Genomic DNA, 27,090 nt, shown 5'->3' with positions numbered 1-27,090 from the left:
GAGTGTACCGTGAGTATGTGAATTAGGGTGAAACCATCGCCACCAGAGTCAACTGCCGCCGTGTACAAGGCGTTCATAACAGGGATTGCCATCAGCTGTTTCGGATACCAAGAGCGGTTAGATAGGCCACAGTGCAGCAGATCACTCGCGAATATATTCTGGACAATAATGAAGTGTGAACAGCCATACCATCCAGAACATTGTTCTCCTAAAGGGACACAGATTCCACAATCTCACTAAGAATACATTTGCTCACCACACATCCAAGACACAAAGACTGACAAAGATAAAAGAACACCGTCATTATGCTCTCAAAGCATGGAAAAAGGTCATCTGGACAGATAAGGTATAGAATCAGTTGGTACACATTGATGGCAGAGTATAACTGCATCACAAAATGCATGAGGCAATGGATTCCTCTTGCCAGTAGGGAACAGTTCAGGCTGGTGGTGCTAGTATCCTCGTGTGGAGATTGTCCATGAGGGATAAGATGGGACCTCTGGTATATTGCTTACGTTCCTCACTGACAAACAATACAGAGACCTGCCGACAGATAAAGTTGACCCATTTGTTGGCCTCCAACACCATGCAAGAGATGTGAACCTACAACAAGACACCAGCCCTTTACTCTGAAATTGTGTCCAATTGGTTTGATGAACACTTCAGACTTGAGGTTGTTCGCCTGACCCCCAAAGTCACCCAATCTCAATCCTATTGATCACATCTGGATTGCTGTGGAGGGGGTTGTGTGTGCTCTGGACCTTGTTCCAACATATCTCCTTACATAACGGGAGGCTGTGGAGCAGACATGGAGCAGTAAGGTTCCCCACCATTTCTGGTGTCTTATGTAGTCCAAGTCTCGTCCACCACCACCATTGTCATGATGAAAGGGGTTACTACACACTACTAGCTAGGTATCTTTAATTCAATTGCTCATCAGTGTTTAAAATTTGCTGTTAACCAGAGATTGAACACAGAAAATTAAATGGAATTTTTATGTGGTGTAAAATTCAGAATCATTATTGTACCAGGAAGGCATATCATTTTTCTAAGTCATTATTTATTAGAGAACTGCTCAGAACAGATGTACGAACGAAAGTTCTGGACTCCGCTGCTTGTTGCAGGAGTTAGAGAGACAGCGCGAGAGGGGAACAGGCCGAGTGACGTAATCGCCACATGTTCTCGACTTCCCCTATGGAATACTTTGAAAATATTTCTGTAACTTTTGAATGGCTTAAGATACAGAAATGAGAGCTACACAAACATGAAGCCCACATTTTGAAAGGATAATAGCCGAAATTTGGGGTTAATCCATCCAGTAACTTTGAAGATATTAAAGATAGAAGTTTGTCGTACGAAACCACTTTTCTGTCACTTGGCGCAGTGAGCCCGCCCACAGCGGGGTATATAAGGTCAACGACTAGACAGGTATACTCATTAGAAATCCGCAACTCAACCATGGGAGAAGATTATGCTGCTGCATCGCGTTACTCAAAGTTAAAGTGAATCATGCTGTAATGCTTAGAATTTCGTCGTGCGAGACCGTGATATTTAGAAATTTTAACCGTGCGGTGAACGTGTGAAATATTTTAAAGCACTTCAAAATTGAGTTGCATATTACAAAACTAAGAATTTTTCTACCAAGTAGCGAGCTTGTGATTTTGAAGGTGTATTCAGGTTGAATTTAATACAAGTGCTAGACTTGTCAATTTACAGCGCATTGTAGACTTAACTATGTTCAATGTGTATTTGAACCCTGTCACTATCACGTACTGTGATAAGAACATTGGAAGGACTGTGCGCGATAATTTAAACTTATGACTGTTGACAGACTCATGAATTTTGAGATGATTCGATGTGTGTTTCATCTGTAAATATGATTTTGAACTGTTCGAGGTGTTATGGTAGTCGAATACTCAGTGATTAGTAAGATTAAATGTGGTCAATTTTCACGTATTTTGTGAATGTTTGAACAGTATCATTAGAAAAGAGACTGAACCTTAAGGACATTTTATGTCGGTAATAGGAAATATGGACTCTTGTTAGGCTAATTCACACAGAAAATCTACTTTAGAAGTGAATTCTAAAATTTTAGAGACTGTCGCATACATCGTGTGAACTGAATTTATGCATGAATTTCCATTGGCTGTGACCCTAATACTCATGCTGAACTTACTATGTGATTTTTGAATATTCTGAACTGTGCCCAGTGTTCAGTTCCATGCTATACAAACTGTGCATTTAAAATTCGTAACTTAAGAAGTGATTTAATTTTTATCATAAATATTTTCCACAGAGACCTGACTTGTGTTTCAGACTGTGCTTAAAGACTGTGTTATTTTAAGTCACATGTTAACTGCTGCGTTATAAAGTGCAAGTATGAACTATGCTTTCAAACTCATCTAAGTGTAAAGTGCAACTAATTACTCTTAATTGACAATGCTATGTCTTGTATTATCTTGCCAGTTGAACTTTCCCGTGTGTCCATTTTCTCTCTGACAAACACCGAAAATCTTCGTAAAGTGTCGATACCTCGTATTACTTTAAACATTGAATCCAGCGTGGGACAGGCTACATCGTTGGAGATATATGGTGACATCGAGGGATGATACGTGGTAACATCGAGGGATAATATGTGGTAACATCGAGGGATAATACATGGTAACATCAAGGGATGAAACGTGGTTCGCCGCTGTTGGTGCTGAGTTCGATCTCAGACTGATCGTCGTGGGAGTTCTAGCCGCCGAGCTGCAGAGCCGCATTTCAACCATTCCTGTTGCTGAATTCAGGTGATATAAGTGCATTTTACAATCTTTCTTGGGTGAATAATCTCATCATATTGCACTAAAACATTAACTGACTTATTGCCAAGGCACTATCAACCAAAATACTCTAGTGCTACGTTAGTCAAGTGCGTAATCCATAAAAATGTTTTTGTCATGTGAATTTCAATTCTACTACCTAGAGAAACCATAGGTGGTAAATTGACAGAACTGTAGGTCTTTCTATTGCAACTAAAAAGACTTTAGGATTTTTGAAGCAAAGTGTAATTTGAAATCATTCTATTACAACTTAATTGGACTTTAGGATTTTTCGGAAGCAAGTTTAATTTGAAATCATATTTAATCTATAACGACTTAGACAGACTTTAGGATTGCACAGAAGTGATTGGAAAGATTTAATATTTAATTTGAACTTTGAGATCTTAGTCAGTTGACGAAGTAATTTAAACTTAAGGTTTATGAACAAAGTGTTTATTTTGAATTTTATTTAATTTGAATCCATGAGTGAGAATTTAATTGGACTTTAGGGTTTTTTTTAACTGAAGTTATTGAGAACAATAATTCATTCTGGACATTTTACAAACATCAAGTGGATATATGCAACGAAGATTATATTTTGTTCAATCTTAAAAACATTTAAAATTCTGCAATTTGATTTCAATCTGAACATGTTAATGGAAGATTTACTTTCAAGGCAATCTTTAGTATTTGAATGAATAATAGTAGCACGGTGATTTTTCTTCAAATCATTAATAAATTTATCAGAAAAATTTTAATACCATCTATTATTCGCCCTGCGAAGCTTCCTTCTCTGTACCTGCTCCAGAAAGACCGTGCACTCCTGAGATCCTTCCCATGCTCTTGTGCCCAATAACTTTTCCTGGTACATTATGAACACTGCCTTGCATTGTTCTGTACATTTCATATACAGTAGTTGATCATGGACTATATGTAGCTGTGAAATTTGTATTTCAGGAATTACTCAGCCTACTTCGTTCAGGCTCTTAAGGTGCGGCGTCTAATTGCTCAAGACTTTGATAAAGTCTGGAGATCAGGAGTCGATGTTCTGCTCACCCCTACCACCTTGACTGATGCTCCTAGATTCTCTCAGTTCATTGACCTTGACAACCGTCAACAATGCTCTACTCAGGATTTTTGCACCCAACCTGCCAATCTTGCAGGTGAGTAAATAAACTGTCTGACAAACTGAAAGTCAGCTTTATAAACAAAGTGAAAGAGCTAATGAGAATTATACATGTAAGTAGGATAAAGTTCTTTATTTAAAGAAATTGTTATTTTTGCTAACTGTTGTGTTCTCATTTTTAATTAGGAATTAGTGATAATTAGATTTAACAGTGGCCAGGCTACTCAGATGGTAGAGCTCTGGTGTTCTGAACTCCTTTGATGGGTTCAGTCCGGGCTCAGTCTGGTGGTATTAGAAAGTATTCGTATATATCAGCCTCATGTTGACAGATGTACTGGGAAACATCACAAATGGCTCTCAACACATACCATACAGACTGCAGATCAGCCAAAGCTGCTGGCAACAGAGCTCTTGTTAGATAGCTCAATACAGATTTTCAATGGCTGCAAGGAAAGATAAGGAAATGAACTGCAGTCAACAGTGCCAAGAGTTAGAGGAGGACTTCAAGAAGGGTCACACCAAAAACCTTTTCATGTACGTAAAGAAAATTCAAACTCCTTTTAGTGTTCATAAAGGAGCAATTAAATGTAAGGACGAGAAGATCCCGTCTGCACAACAAAGTTTAATAAGAATAGATGGTGTGATTACACTGAACAGCTGTATTCTCTGAAAGGTAATAAAGTGGAACCTCAGATTTCCGGGGGAGGGGGGGCATGGGAAAAAGCATACAACGCAGGAAAATGGAAGATCCAGGAACAAATTAAAACCATTAACAATTTGGCTAAATATTACAATAATTAAATATGTATAATTATAATCTTACAAACATTCCTAAATCAAACCTAATTACATCCCTAAAGGGATTTGGCCTACTAAGCGACCAGTGCTCAGCCCAAAGGTCTGGAGATTACGAGATAATGCATGGTCAATGTGACGAATCCTCTCGGCCGTTATTCCTGATTACAACTCGCTGTTAGATAGCTCCTCAATTAATGGTAATCACATAAGCTGAGCGGGTCTAGAACCAACCCTCATATCCAGGTAAAAATGACTGACGATGGCAGGATTCAAACCTGGGGCTGGGCCTCCGGGTGAGAGGCAGGCAAGCTAGACCGCGCAGCCGGCTTCAAACATGAATTATATGAGTTAAAAATCTCTATACATTCAGTTTTGCTGGGGAAACTCCACGAACCTACTACGCTGGCATAGCAGGGGGAGAGGTGATACTCCCACATGGCGCGTCCCAGGTGGCGGATAGGGGGGTCCTAACCGGCTTGCCAGCAGACTTGAGGAAAATAAAATACCTCTCGCGGACCAAACACACAACCCTCGGTGGGTGGGGGACGCAGACGAAGAATACACCCACGGTATCACCTGCCTGTCGTAAGAGTTGACTAAAAGGGGCGACCAAGGGATGATCAAATGAATGGATGAAAACCATAACGGTATAAGTAGCATTTTGGTCATTCAGAGAAAAAGGCATTTAAACATCTTAACACTCATATAAAGCATGCTATTTGTAGTTATACCACCCATCACTAGAGCGCAGAATATTACCGCTATCACTTGTATCTCTTTGCTGGTGAAAGGATACATCCTCCCGGAGTTACATCCTGCACTTAACTCATTTTTTAGAAATGTCACTTACACTGTTATGGTTTTTATCCATTCAAATTAGAACCTTGAGACTACTTGTAATTAGTACCATCACGCAGGGAACACCATGGATCGGTTTCACTTGTGCGTAGTACAGTGAAACCTCGATTCTCCGTTTTTGGAGGGACCTCGAAAAAAAAACCATACGATACGGGAAAACGGAACATCCGGGAACGAATTAAAACCGCCAACAGTTTGACTGTACTTCACAGTAATTAAATATATATCATTTTATTTGTACAAAAACACCTGCATTAAATACATTAGTTAAAAATCTTTATATTTTAAATTCAGTTTTACCGAGAAACTTTGTCACTCTCCCGTGAAAACGTCTTTCAGGCCAGCAACTTTCATCAGCCAAGCTCATCGAAAAATATTCTACTAAATAAGTTATCAGAATTATATTGATATCTAAGACATTTAAAACCACATCTGAGACTCCAGTTTCACTACTGCTTTAAGGAGAGTGTATCAGAGTAATTATGCCGATCGGGAAAACAACATATAATCCAGTCACTTAATTGACGACTTATAAACGTCTACGGTAGCTACCTCTGTTTTTTACCTGGAATAAATCTAACTGGAACAGGTACAGTTATTTACAGTAATCGTTATCTGACGACAGTCACATGTAAATTAGAAGATTTTTTTTAATAACCTAAAAAAGAGAACAATGTAACTTGTTTATCAGTAAATGTTTTCGTGCTGTACTGTATTATGAACGGCGCGAAATTTAACTTCGAGTTTGCCCATGTTTTAGGCCTCGGTACTTTCCATTAATGATGTTTTTGACCGATAAACAGGTGAGAAATGTGACTTGCGTGATAGGCATAATTACTGGTGCAGTTCACATGAACCTACCTGTGGTATTATAGTTAGGAAAGATCGCTGAAAGCACGTAAATAAGCATAGGTTGTAACAGGTCCAGTCACATAATCAAGTAAGTTAATCACAACGCACAAATACAAAAAATGATACCAAAATACATTAATTCCCAGAAGATGTAATGAAACAGACTCGCACTCACAAAAATAGTGTCACATCGCACACATATAGGTTACGTACTGTACACACAACACACACATACAAAACACTTAAATTATCATTTCTTCAGTTACAGAATACAGTAGTCACTTTGTAGTGAAAAAGTCTTTAATCGTCAGTTGTTTTTTTATTTTGTCGTGCCTTAACACAGTACAGTGCTCCCTCAATATTTAAAACATTCTGTAGTTCGCTGCTGTCTGTCATACGCAGTAATATAGTCGCGAATTTTGTCAAAGGCAGCTAATGCTTCTGCAAACGTTGGCAGGGGTTCAATTTCATCGTCTTCCCCTCGCTCGCGATCTCATGCACGGCGCTTGCACTGGCCGTGCCAGTAGCATCATCACACAGCTGTTCTATGTTCTTTACACCACAAGTGGCGAGCTCACTGTCGACTGTAGCGTATGTAATACCAATATAATTGTCCGTTATTGGACAATAACGGACCATTATATTGGTATTATAAATTTACTCATTCAGGACAAATATTTTAGGTTCCCTATGGGAATCAACATCTGCGTCATGTAGCGTACGTCTCGAAGTTAACATCTCTCGGCGCGAGCTTCTCCCAGTCCTCACTGATAAGTTGTTCTTCGCTGCTGGTATTCGTGTCGTTCGTGTCTCTGCTTTCGCCAAAGCCACATTTATGAAAACAATTTTGAATAGTGGAGGGCGAAACGTGGAACCATGCTGACACAACAAAGTGGATTGCCTGTAGAATACTGAACTTCGTCTTCACTTCTTTCCCGGCGTCCAACATACACACAGCCCTTTGCACCAGCTGCTTGCGGTAGTACCCTTTAATGCACTTTATCACTCCCGCATCCAGAGGCTGAAGGACACTGGTACAGTTCGGGGGATAGAAAATAACTTTCACATTTCGTAAGAAAGAAAGTTCCTGCGGATGGGCGGCACCGTTATCTACAAACAAAACTATTTTTCTCGCTTGAGCACCCATAGAAGCATCCAGTCCATGAAGAAAATCCAAAAAAATGTCTGTGGTCATCCAAGCTTTACTGTTCGCGTAGTATCTCACTGGTAACTTCTTCACGTTCTTAAAGCATCTCGGTTTCGCTGCTTTGCCTATAACGATAGGGATACGTTTGTCTGAACCGTCACTGTTACAGCACAACAAAACAGTTATGCGGTCCTTTGCATTTTTGCCTCCATGATAAGATTCTCCTTTAAAAGCCAGCGTGCGATCCGTTAAACAGTTGAAAAATAGGCCGGTTTCATCCGCGTTATATATGTTCTTCGGTTCGTATCCTTCAAGCAGCTCTGGGAGATTTTACCCCCAATCTTCCACAGCCGAACTGTCAACTGCAGCACTCTCGCCGGCGAGCTTTTTATACACCAGCCCGTGACGCTCCTTAAACCGGGAAATCCATCCATTCGTAGCGGAAAATTTTTTGACACCCATTCTTGCAGCGATGCTTCGAGCTTTTACGCGCAAAATGTTACCATCCACAGGAATTCTCGACGCCCGAGCTTGCTGATACCAAGAAAAGAGAACTGCTTCTATTTTGGAATATCTCGATTCCTTCCCCGTTTTTCTATTCTTTGCGGAGGATCCACATTTTTTTACTTGTTCACGTATATCTTGTTTTTCTAGCTATTATTGTATTCAGTGTCGAAGCAGGCAAGCCTAAACATTTCGCGATGTCAACTTTTTTTTTCTGTTGGATTTCTTTCAACTTCCTCTATAATCTGAAGTTTTTCTTGCAGGGTTTTCACATGCTTTACAGGTCGCGCCATTTCAATACTGTACTGTGTAAGCAAACCGAAACTCTACTGCGTAAATTGTTGGTTTTCACCAGCTAGTAACACAGCCAACTGAACGAAACATTCAACAGAAAGCTCTTAACAAAGCGCAACTTGGCGGAGGCCTTCATTGTTAGCCTGGTACAGAATGTTCCGTAAGTATGATCGCGCAAGATATCCGACGAAATTAAATTACGCTAGACTCGCAAATTCGATTCCTGCCGTCCATTCTCGAAATCTTGAAAAACGCTTGATCGAGGATTTAGCGGTGATGGGACTGAAATTCCTGGACGGTTGACACGGGAAATCGTTTCTTCGAGGAACGGATAACGCGTGATTTTTAATACAGGTTTTAAATGGGATGCTCGCGGGACCACGTAATTTGAACGGATATTACGGGAAAACGTAGTTTCGGGGAACGGATAATCGAGGTTTCACTGTACACTTATGTTAGGTACAAAATAGGTTTGTGATTAGTAGCAACTGTGTGTGGCTCAGGATGCATTTTACAGTACCTGTGATTCGTACCCCTCTGTGAGTGACATCATGGTTCTGCCTTGTCTATGCTTAGTACCCACTATGTGAGGAACACCACGGGATAGTGCGAGTCCCTGTGGTTAGTCCACTTATGTGAGGAATGCCGTAGGTTTGCGTTGCCTGTAAATAGCGTCGCATTGAGCTTGATAGCTGCAGTCGCTTAAGTGCGGCCAGTATCCAGTATTTGGGAGATAGTGGGTTCAAACCCCACTGTCGGCAGCCCTGAAGATGGTTTTCCGTGGTTTCCCATTTTCACACCAAGCAAATGCTGGGGCTGTACCTTAATTAAGGCCACAGACGCTTCCTTCCCACTCCTAGGCCTTTCCTATCCCATCGTCGCCATAAGAACTATCTGCGACGTAAAGCCCCTAGCAAAAAAAAAAAAAACAACTACAGTGGCTATACCGAGCCCTCAATGCCATATGGAAGGATGAAAGGATACCTGAAGATTGGCAACAAGGAAGCATAGTACCACTGTTCATAAAAGGAAATAGGAAGAAATGTGAAAATTATAGAGGTATAACCCTATTATCACATGGACTAAAAATAATGGAGAAAATCATAGACAAAAGACTGAGGGATATAATAGAAACACAGTTAGAGGAAGAACAATATGGCCTTAGACCAAATAGATCAACAATAGAGTTGATATTTACAGTGCGAACGATAATGGGAAAACATCCGGAAAGGAACAAGGAAATCAAATTCGTATTTTTGGATTTGGAAAAAGCTTATGATACTATTAAGAGAAAACATGTATGGGAATACGTACTGAAAAGGAGTGTATCAAAATCATTAATTAACAAGATAAAAATGTTGTATCATGAGAGTAAAAGCAGTGTACAAGTGGGAAGTGGGGACTCTGAAACATTTTATACAAAAATAGGTCTCAAGCAAGGAAGTGCACTGTCGCATAGTAAGGGAGCGAAACATGTCCCACAAATAACTTGTCAATTAATGAAGATATTTTAAATGTGACAACATTATAATGTATTGAAAAGGTGGATTAGAATAAAAACTTTGTTATTGCAAATGAAACATCTGGTGATGAGGAACATACAAATTTGGAAAACACTGAAACAAAATAACAGTAGTGAAGGGGCAGGGAAAGGAACTAGCTACGTAAATCCTTAATGGCTGGCAACCACGTATTACTTAATTGATAGCCAGTGTCCCTGTTGAAATTGTTATAATTTCTATGTATTTCCACAGCTTCATGCATAATCCTGGACCTGTAGTGTCTAGTGTGGATAAGAGCTCGAGCATCTTGGAACACGATATCATGACCCGACGATAGAGCATGCTCAGCTATTGCTGATTTGTCTGGATGGTTGAGATGAATATTTCGTTCATGTTCCTTGATACGAGTACCAATGGACTAGCATGTTTGGCCAATGTATACCTTACCGCAAGTACAGGGAATTTTGTATACCCCAGGATGTAAAAGTGGGGACAATTTGTCCTTGGTTTTACCCAGACTGTGAGCAATTTTAGTGACGGTGCCAAACACGGTTTTGATATTGTATTTGCGGAGGACCTTGGCAATTCGATCTGTGGTGTTGTGAATGTAAGGCAGGTAGGCAGTTCCCTTCACTTGTCCCTTCTGTGAGCTTTGCTTGGTCGTTTCTCTGGGACGCAGGGCTCTATTAATCTGCAAGTCGCTATAACCATTACCCTTGAATGTGACTTTGAGTATGTCCATCTCCACCTGGATATTTGATGGCTCACAAATTTGTCTCACCCTCTTGACGAGTGTCGTGAGAATGCCTTGTTTTTGTTCTGGATGGTGGTGAGAATCTGCATGAAGTGATTAGGCTTATGATAGACAGTATGTCGTAAGAAGCTATCTAATTTCTTTCTTACTAGTACATCCAAGAAAGGAAGGCATCTATCCACTCCATCTCCTTAGTGAATTTAATTGAAGGATGTTGCTGATTTAGGTGGTTTAGATGAAGTTTCTCAGGACCTTCTATCCAGACCACAAATATATCATCGACATACCTCCACCAGATCATAGGTTTTATGGGCACCGAAGCAATAGCTTCCTCCTCAAAATGCTCCGTAAAGGAATTAGCCACTATGGGCGAAAGTGGACTTCCCATAGCCACTTCGTCCCTTTGTTCGTAAAAATTCCTTCCCCACAAGAAATAGCTGGAAGTCATGCACTGGTAAAATAGCTTAGTAATGTCCTCAGGGAACAGATGTTCAATGAGGGACATGACCAAGTCTATCAGCACTTTAGTGAACAAGGACTCCACATCGAAACTCACCAAAAGTGCATTGGGTTGAAGGGTTATGGTTGACAACTTGTTGACAAAATACTGAGAGTCCCCAACTTATTATTCAGTGCATCCTATGTGTGGCTGAAGCAATTTGCTTAGGATTTTTAGCCAGAGCATACGTAGAAGAACCTATTGCTCTAACAATAGGTCTGAGGCGAACATCATCTTCATGGATCTTAGGAAGTCCACATAATCTAGGTGGCACTGCGTCCCCCGGAGACAGATGTTTAGCCTCCTCTTTTGGAATTGAAGATTGCCTTAAGAGCTTCGCGGTGGCGTTGGACACACGAGTGGTAGGGTCATGTGAGCTCAGCCTGTAAACAGGCTTTGACAATATAGCCGAGATCTTATTCTTATAGTCGTCAGTGTCCATAACCACTGTCGCATTACCCTTATCAGCTGAGAGAAAGGTCAGTTCAGAATTATCTCTTAAGTTCCTTCAGAGCTCTCCTCTCACCTCTTGTTAAATTCGGCGCGGGTGCAACAGCAGACCTTATGAGACTCGTACATTTCTGTCTTAACTCCTCAGCCTCATCCGTCGGTAGTTTGTGGACGGCTGCCTCAACGGAAGTAATTAACTCCTCAGTGGTAATTTTAGAGGGAGTGACAGCATAATTAAGACCCCTCCTTTTCTGTGAGGAATAATAGTAATTACTTTTATTATCCAGAGCGTTTGGATACATAGCAGAACTTACCACAATACTTTTATCTTCTGATGTTAATTTTGAGATTAAGAGTTATTGTTCAATTACAGTTTTAAAATTCTTCAAGTGCTGCTGTCAGGAAAGGGGCTTGGTTAAAACATAAAAGTCTTATTTTTCCTACTTAAATATTCAGTGTATGGATAACATGTATGGATGACTCAAACATGTTTAAATTTTAATTTCAATATATATAGATTCAAATTACATTTCATTCATACCTTGCACTAGAATTTTAAATAAACATTCAGTAAGAGAAAAGTATTTTGAGTAAATACTTGGTAAACTGTTAATTGCACAGGTAACACTTAGCTTCATACGTTGGCCTTATTCCCATAACAGTAATGATTCCTACTTGTCATTTTTTAAATGTTTAAGTTCAGATTATCGTGGATAAAATTGTGTTGTGTTGCTGTCATGTGGCAAATATGACTCTGCCTAAAGGATTATTCAATGAAAGAAAATTTAGGGGTAATAAATATCTGAAAATAGAAACTGAAAACTAAGATGAAAGTGCTAATTCAGGGGTAGTTGTAGGGAGCTATATACAAACTTAGGTGTTTCCTTGTGCTTGTAATGTCATTTCTGATTCAGGCATATCTTCACTTTATGCTAGTTGTTCTACAGTGAAACTGACATTTGAAGAATTGCCTGTACCTTCGTTAGGCTATTGAACAGCTTGCATCAGGATTTTGAAAATGATAAGCAGCTTCAACTCTTCTGCATTTAGTGGATGAGGGTGGTGCGGTTCTAGTAATTTTTCTCCGAGGACTCTTGGTACTAGTCACCATATAACTAGGATAGTTAGGGAACATTGATGGTACAGAACCTTTCTTTAATACTCTTATACTTTTGTCTACAAATTAATAATCATGTTCTTTGAAATGAAGGCTACAGACAACAGAAGAAGCAGAATTAGTGTTAGGGGCAATGTTATCGCGAGAAATTGCTTTGAGCCACTCCTTAGTTTTGTCCTGGTCTACAGGGAATTTGTGAACTGATAGTGTCCCTTTGCTCTTTTTCCTGTTCAAAGTACAAAAAGGCACACAGCAGTACATGTTTGAATATTTCCAAACACAGTTAAAGAAAAACAAATCACTACAACACACAATTTAAAAAAACAAATTAGAGGATAAATTAGAATTCTTGTTTAGGATGAAGTTACACCAAGAAATCACTTTGAGCCAGGTAACTGGTTTGCAGAAAATTTCTGTTGTACAAAAAGGTGCACAACAATATCACATATTCCAAGATTTGTAAACAATTTAAAAAATCAAATTACCACACTACAGATTTAAAAAACTAATTAGTGCACAACTACCAACTCTCAATAACAGGCCAACAAACACTTCATTACGAACACATTACCAACGCTTACTACAGCAAAAAAAATTTAAATGAAACTGGAAATGTGGTACTTTGCGGCATACAGCTTCCTGTCAGTGACTTACGTGGCCAGCGCTCCAGCAGCATTATGGTGAAACTTTTCAATTACAGCTTTATGCTGGGCTTCACAAGCGATTGTCAAGGCTGATATAAGGAGTGCAGCGAGGGATCCAGTCGGCCGTGACTAAAGTAAACTCATATCTTCATCTCGAGGTGGTGCAGCTCTTTTTAGATACGCCGCCAGTGGAGGGGTGTTGCATGTACTATTTTTATGGCATATCAACCTCCGTAAATCTCTGGCAGTACAGTACCAGCAATCGAACTCAGGATCCCGAGAACAGCAGCTAATTGTGCTAACCATTACGTTCTTAACTACAAAACAGACGTTTCAAGATAAAAATTTCATTGTTCCGTATTGAAAAGTATCACAGTTAAATTGAAATAATAAATATGGTAGTTCAACCTATTCAATACAAGTAAATAAGAGATGTAGAGATTACATTCTTATTTAATTAAAAGTGGAAATGGTACCGGTTTCGACCCCAGTCTGGGTCATCATCAGCCGATTATAACTCGAAAAACAATGCATCAGTAAGAAAGAAGTTAACGGTCAAGTCCACACAATATCAGTTGAAGAGGTGATATAAAAATGACAGGGGTAGGCACTGTAAAATTCAGACGAAGTGGAATGTAAGTCACTTAAAAGAAGTAATGTGTAATCTTCCGAGCATTAGCACGGCACACGCAATGTTTGGCACTGTCTCATAATGTTCACGAAAAGCAGAGAACAGTTAAATGAGCCAGACTGCATACACCGTCAGGCACAAAGTCACAACACAATCCAAATATGAAGATCTAAAGTCATGAAGAAGCCGAAGACGAGCAGCTCAACCGAAGTAACCTGCAAGCTCCAGAAGATCGGTGCGGTGTTTACAACGTCAAGTGCTGTAGTTTCATATGCTGACGGAGATTGAAGGGTAGATTAATGATCAAGTATTTGCTTAGTTCACGAAAATGTACCTGCATACATATACTTATAATACGATTCAATATAATTGAATACGTAATTATGATCTTGAAGATTTTTAGAACAGTTGACGTGAAAAAACAATAGTGAATAGAAAAAATGGTAAAAAGCGCAATACCAGAAACAAATGAAAACGTGTATGCACAGTATGCTATTTCTTGAATATAAAAAATTCAGGTCGTGATTGAAGTAGTCAAAGTTGGCGGATGCAAGGTATGAGTTTAAATTTGAAAGTGAGGGCCCAAAATGAACGTGGCAATGTAGCTTTTTTTAAAAAAATTTTTTTAGAGGTGAAAAGAAAAATAGAAGAACGATTCCGCTTTGAAATGGGTAGAAGCCTTATTGCAGCTCTGATGACATCACACAAATTTGTGAATAGTTTCGTCCGTACAACCCACGCCATGAAAACGCGCATCGAAGTCTTGCAATACATCTCTGTTTCGTAGATAAGAAATGTCCACTTCCATAGTCAATTTATCTAAAACAACTCTGAGTGATGATGAAAACTTAATTCTTTCGAAGGGCCTCAAACGCAATTGGCCCAACCTCAACACTTTCAATATAGCCACCAATTTAATCATTGAATCTGAAATAGCCATTAACAAAATGCCAACAGAAGAACAAGATTAAATCAGATATGGAGTAAAAAGAAAACCTGAAAAAATCTTCATCAATAATAACAAAAACACTTCTCCTAAAAATTATAATATTAATAATAATAATAATAATAATAATAATTTTAATAAATTAATTAATGACAATAAACTCATTTTAGATCTTAAAAAGAAAATCAATGACAATAACCTCATTATCACCAAATCTGATAAAGGCAACACCACCGTCATAATGGAAAAAACTGACTACATAGCTAAAACTAAAAATTTCTTACATACTCCTCTTTTTTCTATAGTAAAAAAAGACCCAACCAATAAAATCTAATGCCTACTCAAACAAACCTTAAAAAACACTTCCTTTCTCCTCACTGATCAAGAAAAAACTAAATTAATTAACATGAACCCAGGCCTACCCACTGCCAAAGCCCTCCCAAAAATTCATAAAACTAACATTCCCATCCGTCCAATAATCAATTACAGACCCAGTCCCTTATACAATACTTCTAAATTCATCCACACATTTTTACTAAAAAACTTTTGATTTTTATCCAACAATACACTTCTGAATTAATCAACAAATTAAAGAACTTTGACATCCAACCAAACTTTTCTCTCCATTCTTTTGACATCGTAAACATGTACCCTAGTATTCCAATTTCCAAATTATTCCCCATAATAAACAACAACTTAAACAAATTCAGTAATCTGAGTAAACTAGAAATTCAAGACTTCATGTCAATCTTAAAATTGGTTCTCAACAATAATTATTTTACCTTTGACAACACCATTTATCAACAAGATGGTTTAGCTATGGGCTCACCAGCTTCAGGCATTCTAGCTGAAATTTACCTCGACTTCTTAGAAAACACAAAAATTAATAATAATAATAATAATAATTTCTCTAACATCCTCTTTTGGGCCAGATATGTTGATGACACATTAGTAATTTTAAAAGAAGAATCAACCAGCGCAGCCTCTACACTTCTTCTCCTCAACAACATTGACTCTAACATTAAATTCACCCTCGAATCAGAACACAACAAAACTCTTAATTTTCTAGACTTAACCATTACTAGACATCCTTCTTCTTTATCTTACAAAATTTTCAGAAAACCAACCCAAACTGCAACCACAATACGACAAGATTCTTCGCACCCTCAAGCACATAAACGTGCTACTTATAACAGCCTAATTTTCCATGCCTTCAACACCCCTATGTCTAAAAAAGATTTAAATAATGAATTAAACACCATCCGTAACATCGCTAAATTCAATGGCTATAACAATTCCTTCATAAACCGTATCATCAACAAATTCAAACACCGTCCTAAAACTACTTTATCTAAAGACAAAACCAAACCCACTGCATTTTCCACTTTCACTTTCACTCAAGAAGCTTATAAAATAACTAATGTTCTTAAAAAAAATAACTTGAAAATTTCCTTTAGAACCAATAACAGAAATTTTGATATATTACACAACTCTAAATCACTAAATAAATCTAATGCTGTTTCAAAATCTGGAGTATACAGATTCAAATGTAACAACTGCAGCTCCTCGTACATCGGTCAAACTGGCCGCAACTTCAACATCAGATATTCCGAACATATCAACGCCATTAAATACAACAAATTCTCCGCCATACATGACTCCAAGCACAATTTCACCAATATTGAAAAAGACATGAAAATACTTAAAATCATTAACAAATTAATTAATAGAGAAATGTACACTCAAGTTTGAGCATTAAATAAATTTCACATTTCAGTCTTTGCTATAGTCTGTAATTGTCCTGGTTCTTTTCGTGCATGTTATGACGTGATATCTACTACACTTCTGTCCACACAAAATGCACTTACAATCTTCGTCTGGCTCATGGAACTTCTGGTTTACGCATATTTTGTGGTGAAACCCATGTATGGAGAATCGTGTTATCACGTGGCGTTGTGTGTTGCACTCTCTAGTCCATCTATCGTCCGTCATCGCTGGTGAGGCGTAGAAGTCGAGGTCGATTTCACTTTTCTTCCTTTCCCTCATGTTTACTAGTGCCCTGCTTGCTTCCGTTGATTGTAGGTAGAATTGTGATCGTATGTCTTCTATGAAATACGTCTCCCGCATCATTTCGTATACCATCCGGGATGGCGCTGTCTTTCCGACTCGGGTAATCCTCTTCATGAACATTGCTTTTATTCTTTCTATTCTCATCAGGTCTCCGATCTTCAGCTTTTCCCACTCGATCTCAATTCCATATGTTATCACTGGCACTACTGTCGTCTTGAAAAGTCTCATCGCCGTGCTGATTGATAGGTTTGAAATGTTTTGGATGCTGTATGAGGCTCTGATTGCTGCTGCCATTCTTTCTTGAATATGTATACCAAAGGACGCTGCCGTTGTCTGTAGTGTTATTCCCAAATATTTGTAATTTCGTACCTTTTGTAATGGCTTTTGGTGTAATGTTATGTTGTCTTTGGGCGTTGATTTCCCACCTTTTCTGAAGGTCATTTGTACTGTCTTTTCTTCATTTATCTGTAGGCTGTTTTCCTCCGCCCAGGTCTCTAGTCTGCGGACTGCCCTTTGCACATCCTCCTTTTCTTTCGCTCCGATCAGCATGTCATCTGCGTATAGGATCAGCTCTGCTTTTGATCCTTCCTCTACTATGCGGTTCACATCTGCTGTATAAATGTTGAAAAGTGTGGGACTCATGGGATCCCCTTGCATAACTCCGTTCGTCTGTATTATGTCTTCAGAAATTTCTACGTTGTTGTTTATTCGGATTATGTTCCTCTGTAGACATGCTTCAACTATTCTCACTAGTGGGTCTCTCTCGCCGATTGTCAATTTCATTTTCTCGATTAGCTTTCGCCTGTCGATTGAGTCGAATGCCTTCTTGAAATCAACAAAGACTGCGTGATATTTCCCTCCTTTGTGTCTTAAGGCTTCTTCTACCTGATTTATTAGGTATTTCACTGTCTGGACCGTGCTCCTGCCTTTCATAAAACCGAATTGATTTTCTGGAATGTACCCACTGAAGGCTTCCAGTAATCTTTCATTTAGTATCTTCGTGAAAACTTTAAAGGATGCATTTTCTAGTGCTACTCCTCTAAATGAGTCTAGTGATGTTCTGCTCCCTTTTCCTTTGAACAATATCTTTAGAGTCGCTGTGTTCCTTCCCTCTGGTATTTTCCCAGTCTGTATACATTTGATCTTTAGAGTCGCTGTGTTCCATCCCTCTGGTATTTTCCCAGTCTGTATACATTTGTTCATTAGGTCTTTCCACAGTTCTTCCATCTCGCCAAGCGAATCTTTTAAGTGTTCCATGTAAATTTTGTCTGGTCCTGCGGATTTCTTGTTTCTCCCTCCTTGTATTGCTTTCCTAATTTCATACGTTGTTATTGGCTCCACAGCATGTGCGGGTTCTGCTATTTCTATGCCATATGCTTGCTTCAGCCCTTTCTTATTCAGTATGTTCGAGAAATGATGTTCCCAGTTCTCCATATGAATTTCTCCTGTTGCGATTGATATCTTCTTTTTCAGCGCTATGTATGGGTCTGATTTTGCTTCCTCGACTTGTTTCCTTCCTTGTTTCTCTGTATATTCTTCTTTTTTCTTTTTTTTATTAGTTCTTTATATTTTTTCCTTTTCTCTGCATATGCTGTTAAGTCTTCTGGGCGTCTGTATAATTTTGCTGCATTCAGGGCCTTTAGAGTTGCTTTCCTTTCCTTGTAACACTCTTGGTCAAACCAAGCTTGTGCGTGTCTTCTTTCCTTTACTATTATGGCTTTCGTTATTACTTTGGTGGCTGTTGCTAGGGCTTCTTCTAGTCTTTCTTCTTCTATTAGGTTTCTAGCTTTCCCGATGTTTTCCTCGCTTTCTTCTACTGTTTGCCGCTGGATTTTTCTAGTATATATACTTGGTCTTTTTGCTTCCTTCCTCTTTTGTTGGATTTCCATGCGTAGGCTCGTCATTACAGGTATGTGTTTCCTTATTGGTGCTGCCGATGAGTTCCATAGGCCTTCTTGTTTACACAATTGTAGTTGTACTCCTCTAAAAAATAGTAGGTCGATGGCGCTATGACCGTTCTGTGCAAAGTAGGTTGGTGTTTCTTTTTTGTTCGCTATTTTGAAGCCTTCTTCTTCCAGTGTCTCAAGAAGGATGCGAGTTTTGGTATTTTCTTTGTCTATCCTGCAGTTAAAATCTCCGGCAATTATAACGTTCCTTTCTGCTTTTGCATGTTCTATGGCTATAGATATTTTATCCATTATGTTTTCTATAGGTGTATTTGGCTGAATATAAATTCCTATTATCGTAATTTCTGATGTGATTATTGTGACCATGTTTTCCTCCTTGATGATTCGCTTGATATCTCCCAGTTTCCCTTTTATGAAGATTGTGACTCCCCCTGCTGGTCTTCCTTCCGTCGGGGTCGCTAGTGTGTGTATACCATAGTAACCCTGCAAGTCCATTGGTTCCGTGAGGAATGTCTCTGTCAGTATCATAACATCTGTGTCGTCTATTGTCTTCTGTGATATGTGGGGTATTGTGTTTATTCCCTCTATATTCCATAATAATACTTATTTCCGTGCTCGACCAAGGTCCCTTCTTCTTTGGCAATTGGGTGAGATGTTTACTGAAGTTCCACCCCTCGTTCTTCCTCTGGTCTCCTATCATATCTCTGAAAGCAAAATCTTCTGACTTTTATTCCCTGTGGCCAGAAATCCGCGCTCTGTGCATCTTCCAGGTAGATATATGGGAAACCGACCTTAAAAGCTTTTCTGTCTCCTAGTGTATGAAGTTCTTCACATTCTATGTGTCCTATGATGCCATTCCTTTCCAATAAAAGGCCCCCTCTTAAACACTACTGAAAATTGTTTTATTCACCTTGACCAATACTTCAACCCCAGTTTCAACTTAAACGACATTTCTGAAAAACCCAACATCCTATTTGACTTCCTAATTCTTCTTCTCAAAAATTCTAAATTTCAAAACCTGAATTCAATTTTCCATGCCTTACAAAGTTCCTACCCACATTTTCTACCTCCAGTAACCCACCCTCCTAACCCACCCTAAACTACCCCTCCTTCATCCCGTCTTAACCTTTCTCACCACCTTTTAACTTTAAACCCTTTTAATCTTTTCTTATCCACTAATATTCTTTCTTTACTAACTTATCCTATTTTTCTTTTCACCCCTAAAAAAATAAAAAAAAAGCTACATTGCCACCTTCATTTTGGGCCCCCACTTTCAAATTTAAACTCATGCCTTGCGTCCGCCAACTTTGACTACTTCAATCACGACCTGAATTTTTTATATTCAAGAAATAGCGTACTGTGCATACACGTTTTCATTTGTTTCTGGTATTGCGCTTTTTACCATTTTTTTCTATTCACTATTGTTTTTTCACGTCAACTGTTCTAAAAATCTTCAAGATCATAATTACGTATTCAGTTATATTGAATCGTATTATAAGTATATGTATATAGGTACATTTTTGTGAACTAAGCAAATACTTGATCATTAATCTACCCTTCAATCTCCGTCAGCGTATGAAACTACAGCACTTGACGTTGTTAACACCGTGCCAATCTTCTGGAGCTTGCAAGTTACTTCGGTTGAGCTGCTCGTCTTCGGCTTCTTCATGACTTTAGATCTTCATATTTGGATTGTGTTGTGACTTTGTGCCTGACGGTGTATGCAGTCTGGCTCATTTAACTGTTCTCTGCTTTTCGTGAACATTGTGAGACAATGCCAAACATTGCGTGTGCCGTGCTAATGCTCGGAAGATTACACATTACTTCTTTTAAGTGACTTACATTCCACTTCGTCTGAATTTTACAGTGCCTACCCCTGTCATTTTTATATCACCTCTTCAACTGATATTGTGTGGACTTGACCGTTAACTTCTTTCTTACTGATGCATTGTTTTTCGAGTTATAATCGGCTGATGATGACCCAGACTGGGGTCGAAACCGGTACCATTTCCACTTTTAATTAAATAAGAATGTAATCTCTACATCTCTTATTTACTTGTATTGAATAGGTTGAACTACCATATTTATTATTTCAATTTAACTGTGAAACACAGACATATACAATGACTGATGTGTGCTTGCATTGCGCGGGTCGGACACGAAACTATTCACCTATTTGTGCGACGTCGTCTGAGCTGCAGTAGGCGTACGCTATGGAAGCGGACATTTCTTATCTACGAAACAGAGATGTATTGCAAGACTTCGGCGCGTGTTTTCATGGCGTGGGTTGTATGGACGAAATTATTCACAAATTTATGTGATGTCATCAGAGCTACAATAAGGCTTCTACCCATTTCGAAGCAGAATCGTTCTTCTCTGACGAATTACATTGTGATTGTAGGGGGGGGGGGTGTGTCTTGTATGCAAGAGTTTTTTTCATTTTCTTTGTCACGAAAAGCCAGGCGGGGTCTAATACATGAGTAAATATGGTTGTCTAGATTTTTGTTTTTTACATTGTGGAATTCTCCTCTGATGCTTCTAGTCACGAGTCTCTTTTAGTAAAGGTGCATAGGACTGAAAAAGACTTCGTGCTTTTACATTTGAGTTGCCCAGGAATACATGTGGAAATTTGAAAATAGGTTGTTGGTAAGAAAACATTGATTGTTATTATATATCTTTGAAGTTTTCAGTCCAATATAACTTATAGTGTTTTAGTCTCAAAACACTGTTATATTAACCGAATAGACACTGAAAAAGAACGCCTTCCTTCTTAACAAAAGAAAGTTTTTCAGTCTGTCAAAACTAATCCAAAGATCAATAAAACTAGAAAATACCTGAAAAATAAAAGAGATTAATAGCAGAATATACCTGAAAAACATATAAGAAAGAAAATATATAGAAATGTGTTAATTATTAATGCCACAGTTAAATATAATTGCTAATAATCTCCAGTATACTGCCAATGATGTGATCAACATATATTAAGAATATTAAACATTTTTACCATGAATTGTAAAGCCATAATTGTAAAGGGCATTCCCTCTTTTGAACTAATAGCTCATTGGGACAATACTCTGAATACATTTTAAAAAATTTGTCATATTATAGTTGAGAATTTAGAAACTGTGCATATTTACTCACTATGTACAGTGCTCATTTTCAACATTATTATTTACTAATATGTATTTGTATCTGTATATGCAGGTTGTCCAGCTATATCCATCCCAGTTTCACAATCCAAGCATGGTCTTCCAGTAAGTTTACAACTGATTTCAAAGAATTACAGAGAAGATATATTATTTACTGTAGCCAAATGGATTGAAAGTGCAGTGAAATTCCCTCAGCTAGAACTGAATTTATGACCTGTATTTGTAAATTTATTGTAGAATAAATAAATTTTCTTGTATATGTACTAATTGTGCCCCTTCTTTAATTATTTGTGATAGAATAATACGAATTCTTCCCAGTGAAAATGTCGATGATCAGAATACTTTCATGGGTAGAAAGACATTTATATTAAAAATGGCTGGGTCTTCTCTGTTTTCTAATTAGTTATGAAACAGAAATATGCTTTTATGGCTAGATGGAAGTGAATCGTTGTTAAGATGATTCTGTAATTGAAAGAGATATTGAATGAACAAGATGAATTTCCACCTCCAGTTGAAGATGAGATTGTGGAATGTGACAATCAAACATCAGCTGACATTGAGCTTCAATGAGTATGGTACACGTTGTATACTGAGTTAGGTGGGCATAATATTCCCTTTACTGAGCAACCAGGGCTATAGAAGGATTCAGTTGTATTGTAGATTCATTTTTTATGTTTTTCAGTAGGAAAGTTATTAACAGTAATATCAGGAAAACCAACAGTTATGCTAAACTATGCCTGTAAGAGAGGTTTGAATTTAAGTTGCACATTAGGGACTAACAGCTTGTGACAAAACGTAGGCGATGCTTTGTTTCAATATGTTGATGAGAAAAGTGCAGAAATCTACTTTTGATAAGTTTTGTTGAAATGAATTCATGCGGACTCCAGTTCTTTGCAATGAAGCAAGATGAGTTCAAAACTATCATGATTTTGCTGCATTATGATGAAAGTAAACCAGCTGACAGTTACACAGCTCCTCCAAGTTGATTAAAAAGTCACAATTTTCTTCAAATAATGGACAATATTTTCCAGTCTGTTTAAAACCCATTAGAAAATATCTTTGACTCGGTGAAAAGGTTGTTTAGGTCTGTAGCAGTACATCCCCCCAAAAGCTTGAAGTTTGAATTCAAGACTTACAAACTATGCAAATCATCTATCAATGTGGCAGGAATATGGAGAATGGATAGAAAACATGTCCCAAAATTGATGAAAAACAAAAGACTGAAAAGAGCAGAAACAAATCTATGATGAAATCAGGGGTGTTATGTTCATGAAATGAAACAGTATTTCCTTTATCTGTACATTTCATGGCAACGCTATGAGGGCAAAGGAGTTTGAGAAACTAAATTCCATATTTGATCAATGTCAAATGGCAGCTGATTACTAGTAGATGATACATAATGGGCTATGTCCATGTCACTTGCGAATAGATGTGTATCATAGCCATGTTTCAGAAATTAAAATCGTGTACCTTGCTTTAACCCAGATCTTCATATAGCCTGCAGCTCTTTCTTGTTGGTTGCCGTATTTTTGAATCTGTCTCTTGGCACAAGCCAGAGTAAAGTGTAGTTTTCATGGAAGTCTCAATCTCATTTACGGCTATGATGGAATGGAAACTGCTGAGTGATGAGTAATGACATTCAGGGCACAACTGCTGTCAGATTCAAAGGGTGGCTATTCGAGTTTAAACAACAAAGGAATGAATGGGTGGACCAGTCTGAAACCGAATCACACCAGATTATAGCTGCATTCTTTCTACGTTGAAGGGTGGTGTATTTTTCTTTCTTTTTTAGCTATTTTAATCAGAAGAAAAACATCCCTCCATATAGGGTTCACGTCAGGAAGGGTATTCGGCCATAAAACAGGGCTAAATCCACATATGCGACGTAGTTCACACCCGCAACCCCAAAGATGTGGGAAAAGCGGTGGAAGACGAAGAATCAAAAGAAAAAAAGAACCCATTTTATGGCCTTCTACAGACAAACCCTGAATTTAAAGCTCCGTAAAATCCTCTACCTAATCAAAATAAACTGTGGAAGAAAATTACAAATGAATGAGTTTCCAGATTTTTATCATCATTACTTATAATGTTGTAAATTTAATGTGCAACAGGTTTCTCAGCACTGCAAAGTCAGATGAAGTTGTGCTTAACATCATTATGAGCTCTGTAATTACGGTTTTCATAATCAACATTTACAGAAAACGTACACTTTTTCCATTGATTTTACATTAATTTTTATTAAAAGAAGAAATGTTCACTGCATCATGAGGTGTGACTTCAGCACTGTTGCGACTTACTCCTGGTACTCCTCCAAGGCTTGAACCAACACGTAAGTGTAAGTGGGTGAAACCGTGTCAGCCTCACAGTGACTTCTGTTTTACCTCAGTGTCAAGATGCCATAGCAATCAGTGTTTTCGAAAAGACAGATCGTGATAATTTTCATTGTGATATGATCTGATTTTTTAAGCTTAGGTCAAAAAGCAAATTATAAGAGGTATCCAACTTTCATTCATTGCATCACAGTATCTGTGATATGTACAGCGAGGGTTTGCTATCTGATAACTAAAGTATCGAAAACTGTGTTAAGCATTCCCAGAATATTGAAAATCATAATTTAGATGAAGTTGAATTTCTTAATGATGATATTCTTTCCATAGAACCTATTACAGTTAGCATGGATTCAGCCTCCGATATCAGCGGAAAGCGATTTCCTGGATGAGGATATTTATACATAGAATTTGAAAGACAATAACATGTGAAAGATCTGCAATCTATTTATATACTATGCTTTCAGTACCTTAAAAAACATATTTCTCTCCCTTTCTACTGCATGCTCAGTTTTCTTTTCAATAAATTTTCAAAATGGCTGATGGAGGTTACCTTCCGTTACTAGACCAATATTTGCCATATTTCTGTCTATATAGTTAAATAAATAGGATTGAATTGAATCTTTATGAGTATTGTACTCAGAGATTGATTTTGTCCCTTTTTTTCCTTTTACTTCTGGACAAGGTAGCAATTACACTTTTCTTCACACAGGTGGCACATACAGTTTTCATTCACCTTATGAAAGCACAGTTTGTGGTGGAATCCACACACTGCCAACCTCATGATTATGGGCCAATTCTTGGTTTGCTCCAGTCCATTTTTGTTCTACCATGGCGTCTGTGGCATAGAAGTCTAGCCGTATTTGATTCCTTTTCTTTCTTCTAATAATTGTTCACTGCAGGGTAGATTGTAGTGATAAATGAAGTCTTTTATCCTTTATGTAGAACAATTCATGAGAGGGTTTGTAGACAAGGATTGACTATTGTGTTAATGGCTAAGCATAAGGCTCTTTTTAGAAATATTGCCTTGATTTTTGTGATGGATCTTAGGTCGGCCAGAGATAACTTCTCTCAAATAATTTCAGTATCATAGGTAATAATGGGACTGATTGTCGCATGTTTCTTCTTTCATTCAGCGCAGATTCTAAGGAGATTTTATGAAGGTCATTTATTCCACACACCGTGCTGATGACAATCGCTGCCCTGTCTCTTATGCGAGATCTATAAGAGTTGCCTGATATTTGTAGTGTGATTATGAGATATTTGTAGGAGAGGAGAGGACTATTTCAAAATCTTTGTGCTTGAATTTATGTATGATGCATCTTGCAGCTCTTCCCCTTTCCTGATGATCATCTTTATAGTTTTGGCTTTATTTATTTTCATCTTGTTTTCCTGGTAATTTCCTGGTTTTGGGTAATTCAGGTGAACTCATAATAGATCCCAGGGAATCACTGGACAGGTGGAGGGAAATTTTGAAAATCTTCTCAACATGAAAGGAAATCTTCATGATGGTGTCGCGAACAACAGAGCTCATGGGGAGGAGGAAAATGATGTTGGTGAAATTAAGCTTAAGGAAGTGGAAAGGATGGTAAATAAACTCCATTGTCATAAAGCAGCACGAATAGATGAAATTAGACCTGAAATGGTGCAGTATAGTGGGAAGGCAGGGATGAAATGGCTTCATAGAATAATAAGAATGGCATGGAGTGTTGGTAAGGTACCTTCAGATTGGACAAAAGCAGTAATTGCACCTGTTTATAAGCAAGGGAACAAGAAGGATTGCAACAACTATCGAGGTATCTCATTGATTAGTATACCAGGCAGAGTATTCGCTGGCATCTTGGAAGGGAGGGTGCGATGAGTGGTTGAGATGAAGTTGGATGAAAACCAGTATGTTTTCAGACCACAGAGGGGCTGTCAGGATCAGATTTTCAGTATGCGCCAGGTAATTGAAAAATGCTACGAGAGAAATAGACAGTTGTGTTTATGTTTCGCAGTTCTAAAGAAAGCATATGACAGGGTACCGAGGGAAAAGTTGTTCACCATACATGGGGACTATGGGAGTAAGGGTAGATAGTTAAAATCAATCAAAGGCATTTATGTTGACAATTGGGCTGCAGTGAGAATTGATGGTTGAATGAGTTGTTGGTTCAGGGTACTTATAGGGGTTAGACAAGGCTGTAATCTTTCACCTTTGTTGTTCGTAGTTTACATGGATCATCTGCTGAAAGGTATAAAATGGCAGGGAGAGATTCAGTTAGGTGGAAATGTAGTAAGCAGTCTTGCCTATGCTGACGACTTGGTTTTAGTGGCAGATTGTGCTGAAAGCCTGCAGTCTAGTATCTTGGAACTTGAAAATAGGTGCAATGAGTATGGTAGGAATGTTAGCCTTTTGAACACTAAATTGATGTCAGTAGGTAAGAAATCCAAGAAAACTGAATGTTAGATTGGTGATACAAAGCTGGAACAGGTAGATAATTTTAAGTGTTTAGAATGTGTGTTCTCCCAGGATGGTAATATAATAAGTGAGATTGAATCAAGGTGCAGTAAAGCTAATGCAGTGAGCTCACAGTTGCGATCAACAGTATTCTGTAAGAAAGAAGTCAGCTCCCGGACAAAACTCTTTACATCGGTCTGTTTTCAGACAAAACTTTGCTTTATAGGAGCAAAAGCTGAGTGGACTCAGGATATCTTATTCATAAGTTAGAAGTAAC

General features: G+C 38.3%; 1 protein-coding gene across 1 annotated transcript in view; it reads left to right on the top strand.

Moving 5' to 3' along the window:
- The window catches only part of GatA (glutamyl-tRNA(Gln) amidotransferase subunit A, mitochondrial), an 83,560-nt gene extending 61,254 nt beyond the window's left edge, over positions 1-22,306 (top strand). The window contains exons 8-9 of the mRNA XM_067142908.2: positions 3,759-3,964; positions 22,105-22,306. Of these exons, the coding sequence (XP_066999009.2) occupies positions 3,759-3,964; positions 22,105-22,262 (364 nt within the window). The 3' untranslated portion in view covers positions 22,263-22,306. The remainder of the gene's footprint in view (positions 1-3,758; positions 3,965-22,104) is intronic.
- The last annotated feature ends 4,784 nt before the right edge of the window (positions 22,307-27,090 follow it).

The sequence above is a fragment of the Anabrus simplex genome, chromosome 1, assembly GCF_040414725.1.
Source record: "Anabrus simplex isolate iqAnaSimp1 chromosome 1, ASM4041472v1, whole genome shotgun sequence".
In the NCBI taxonomy this organism is placed as follows: Eukaryota; Metazoa; Arthropoda; class Insecta; order Orthoptera; family Tettigoniidae; genus Anabrus; species Anabrus simplex.
This window is presented reverse-complemented; position numbering and strand designations above follow the sequence as displayed.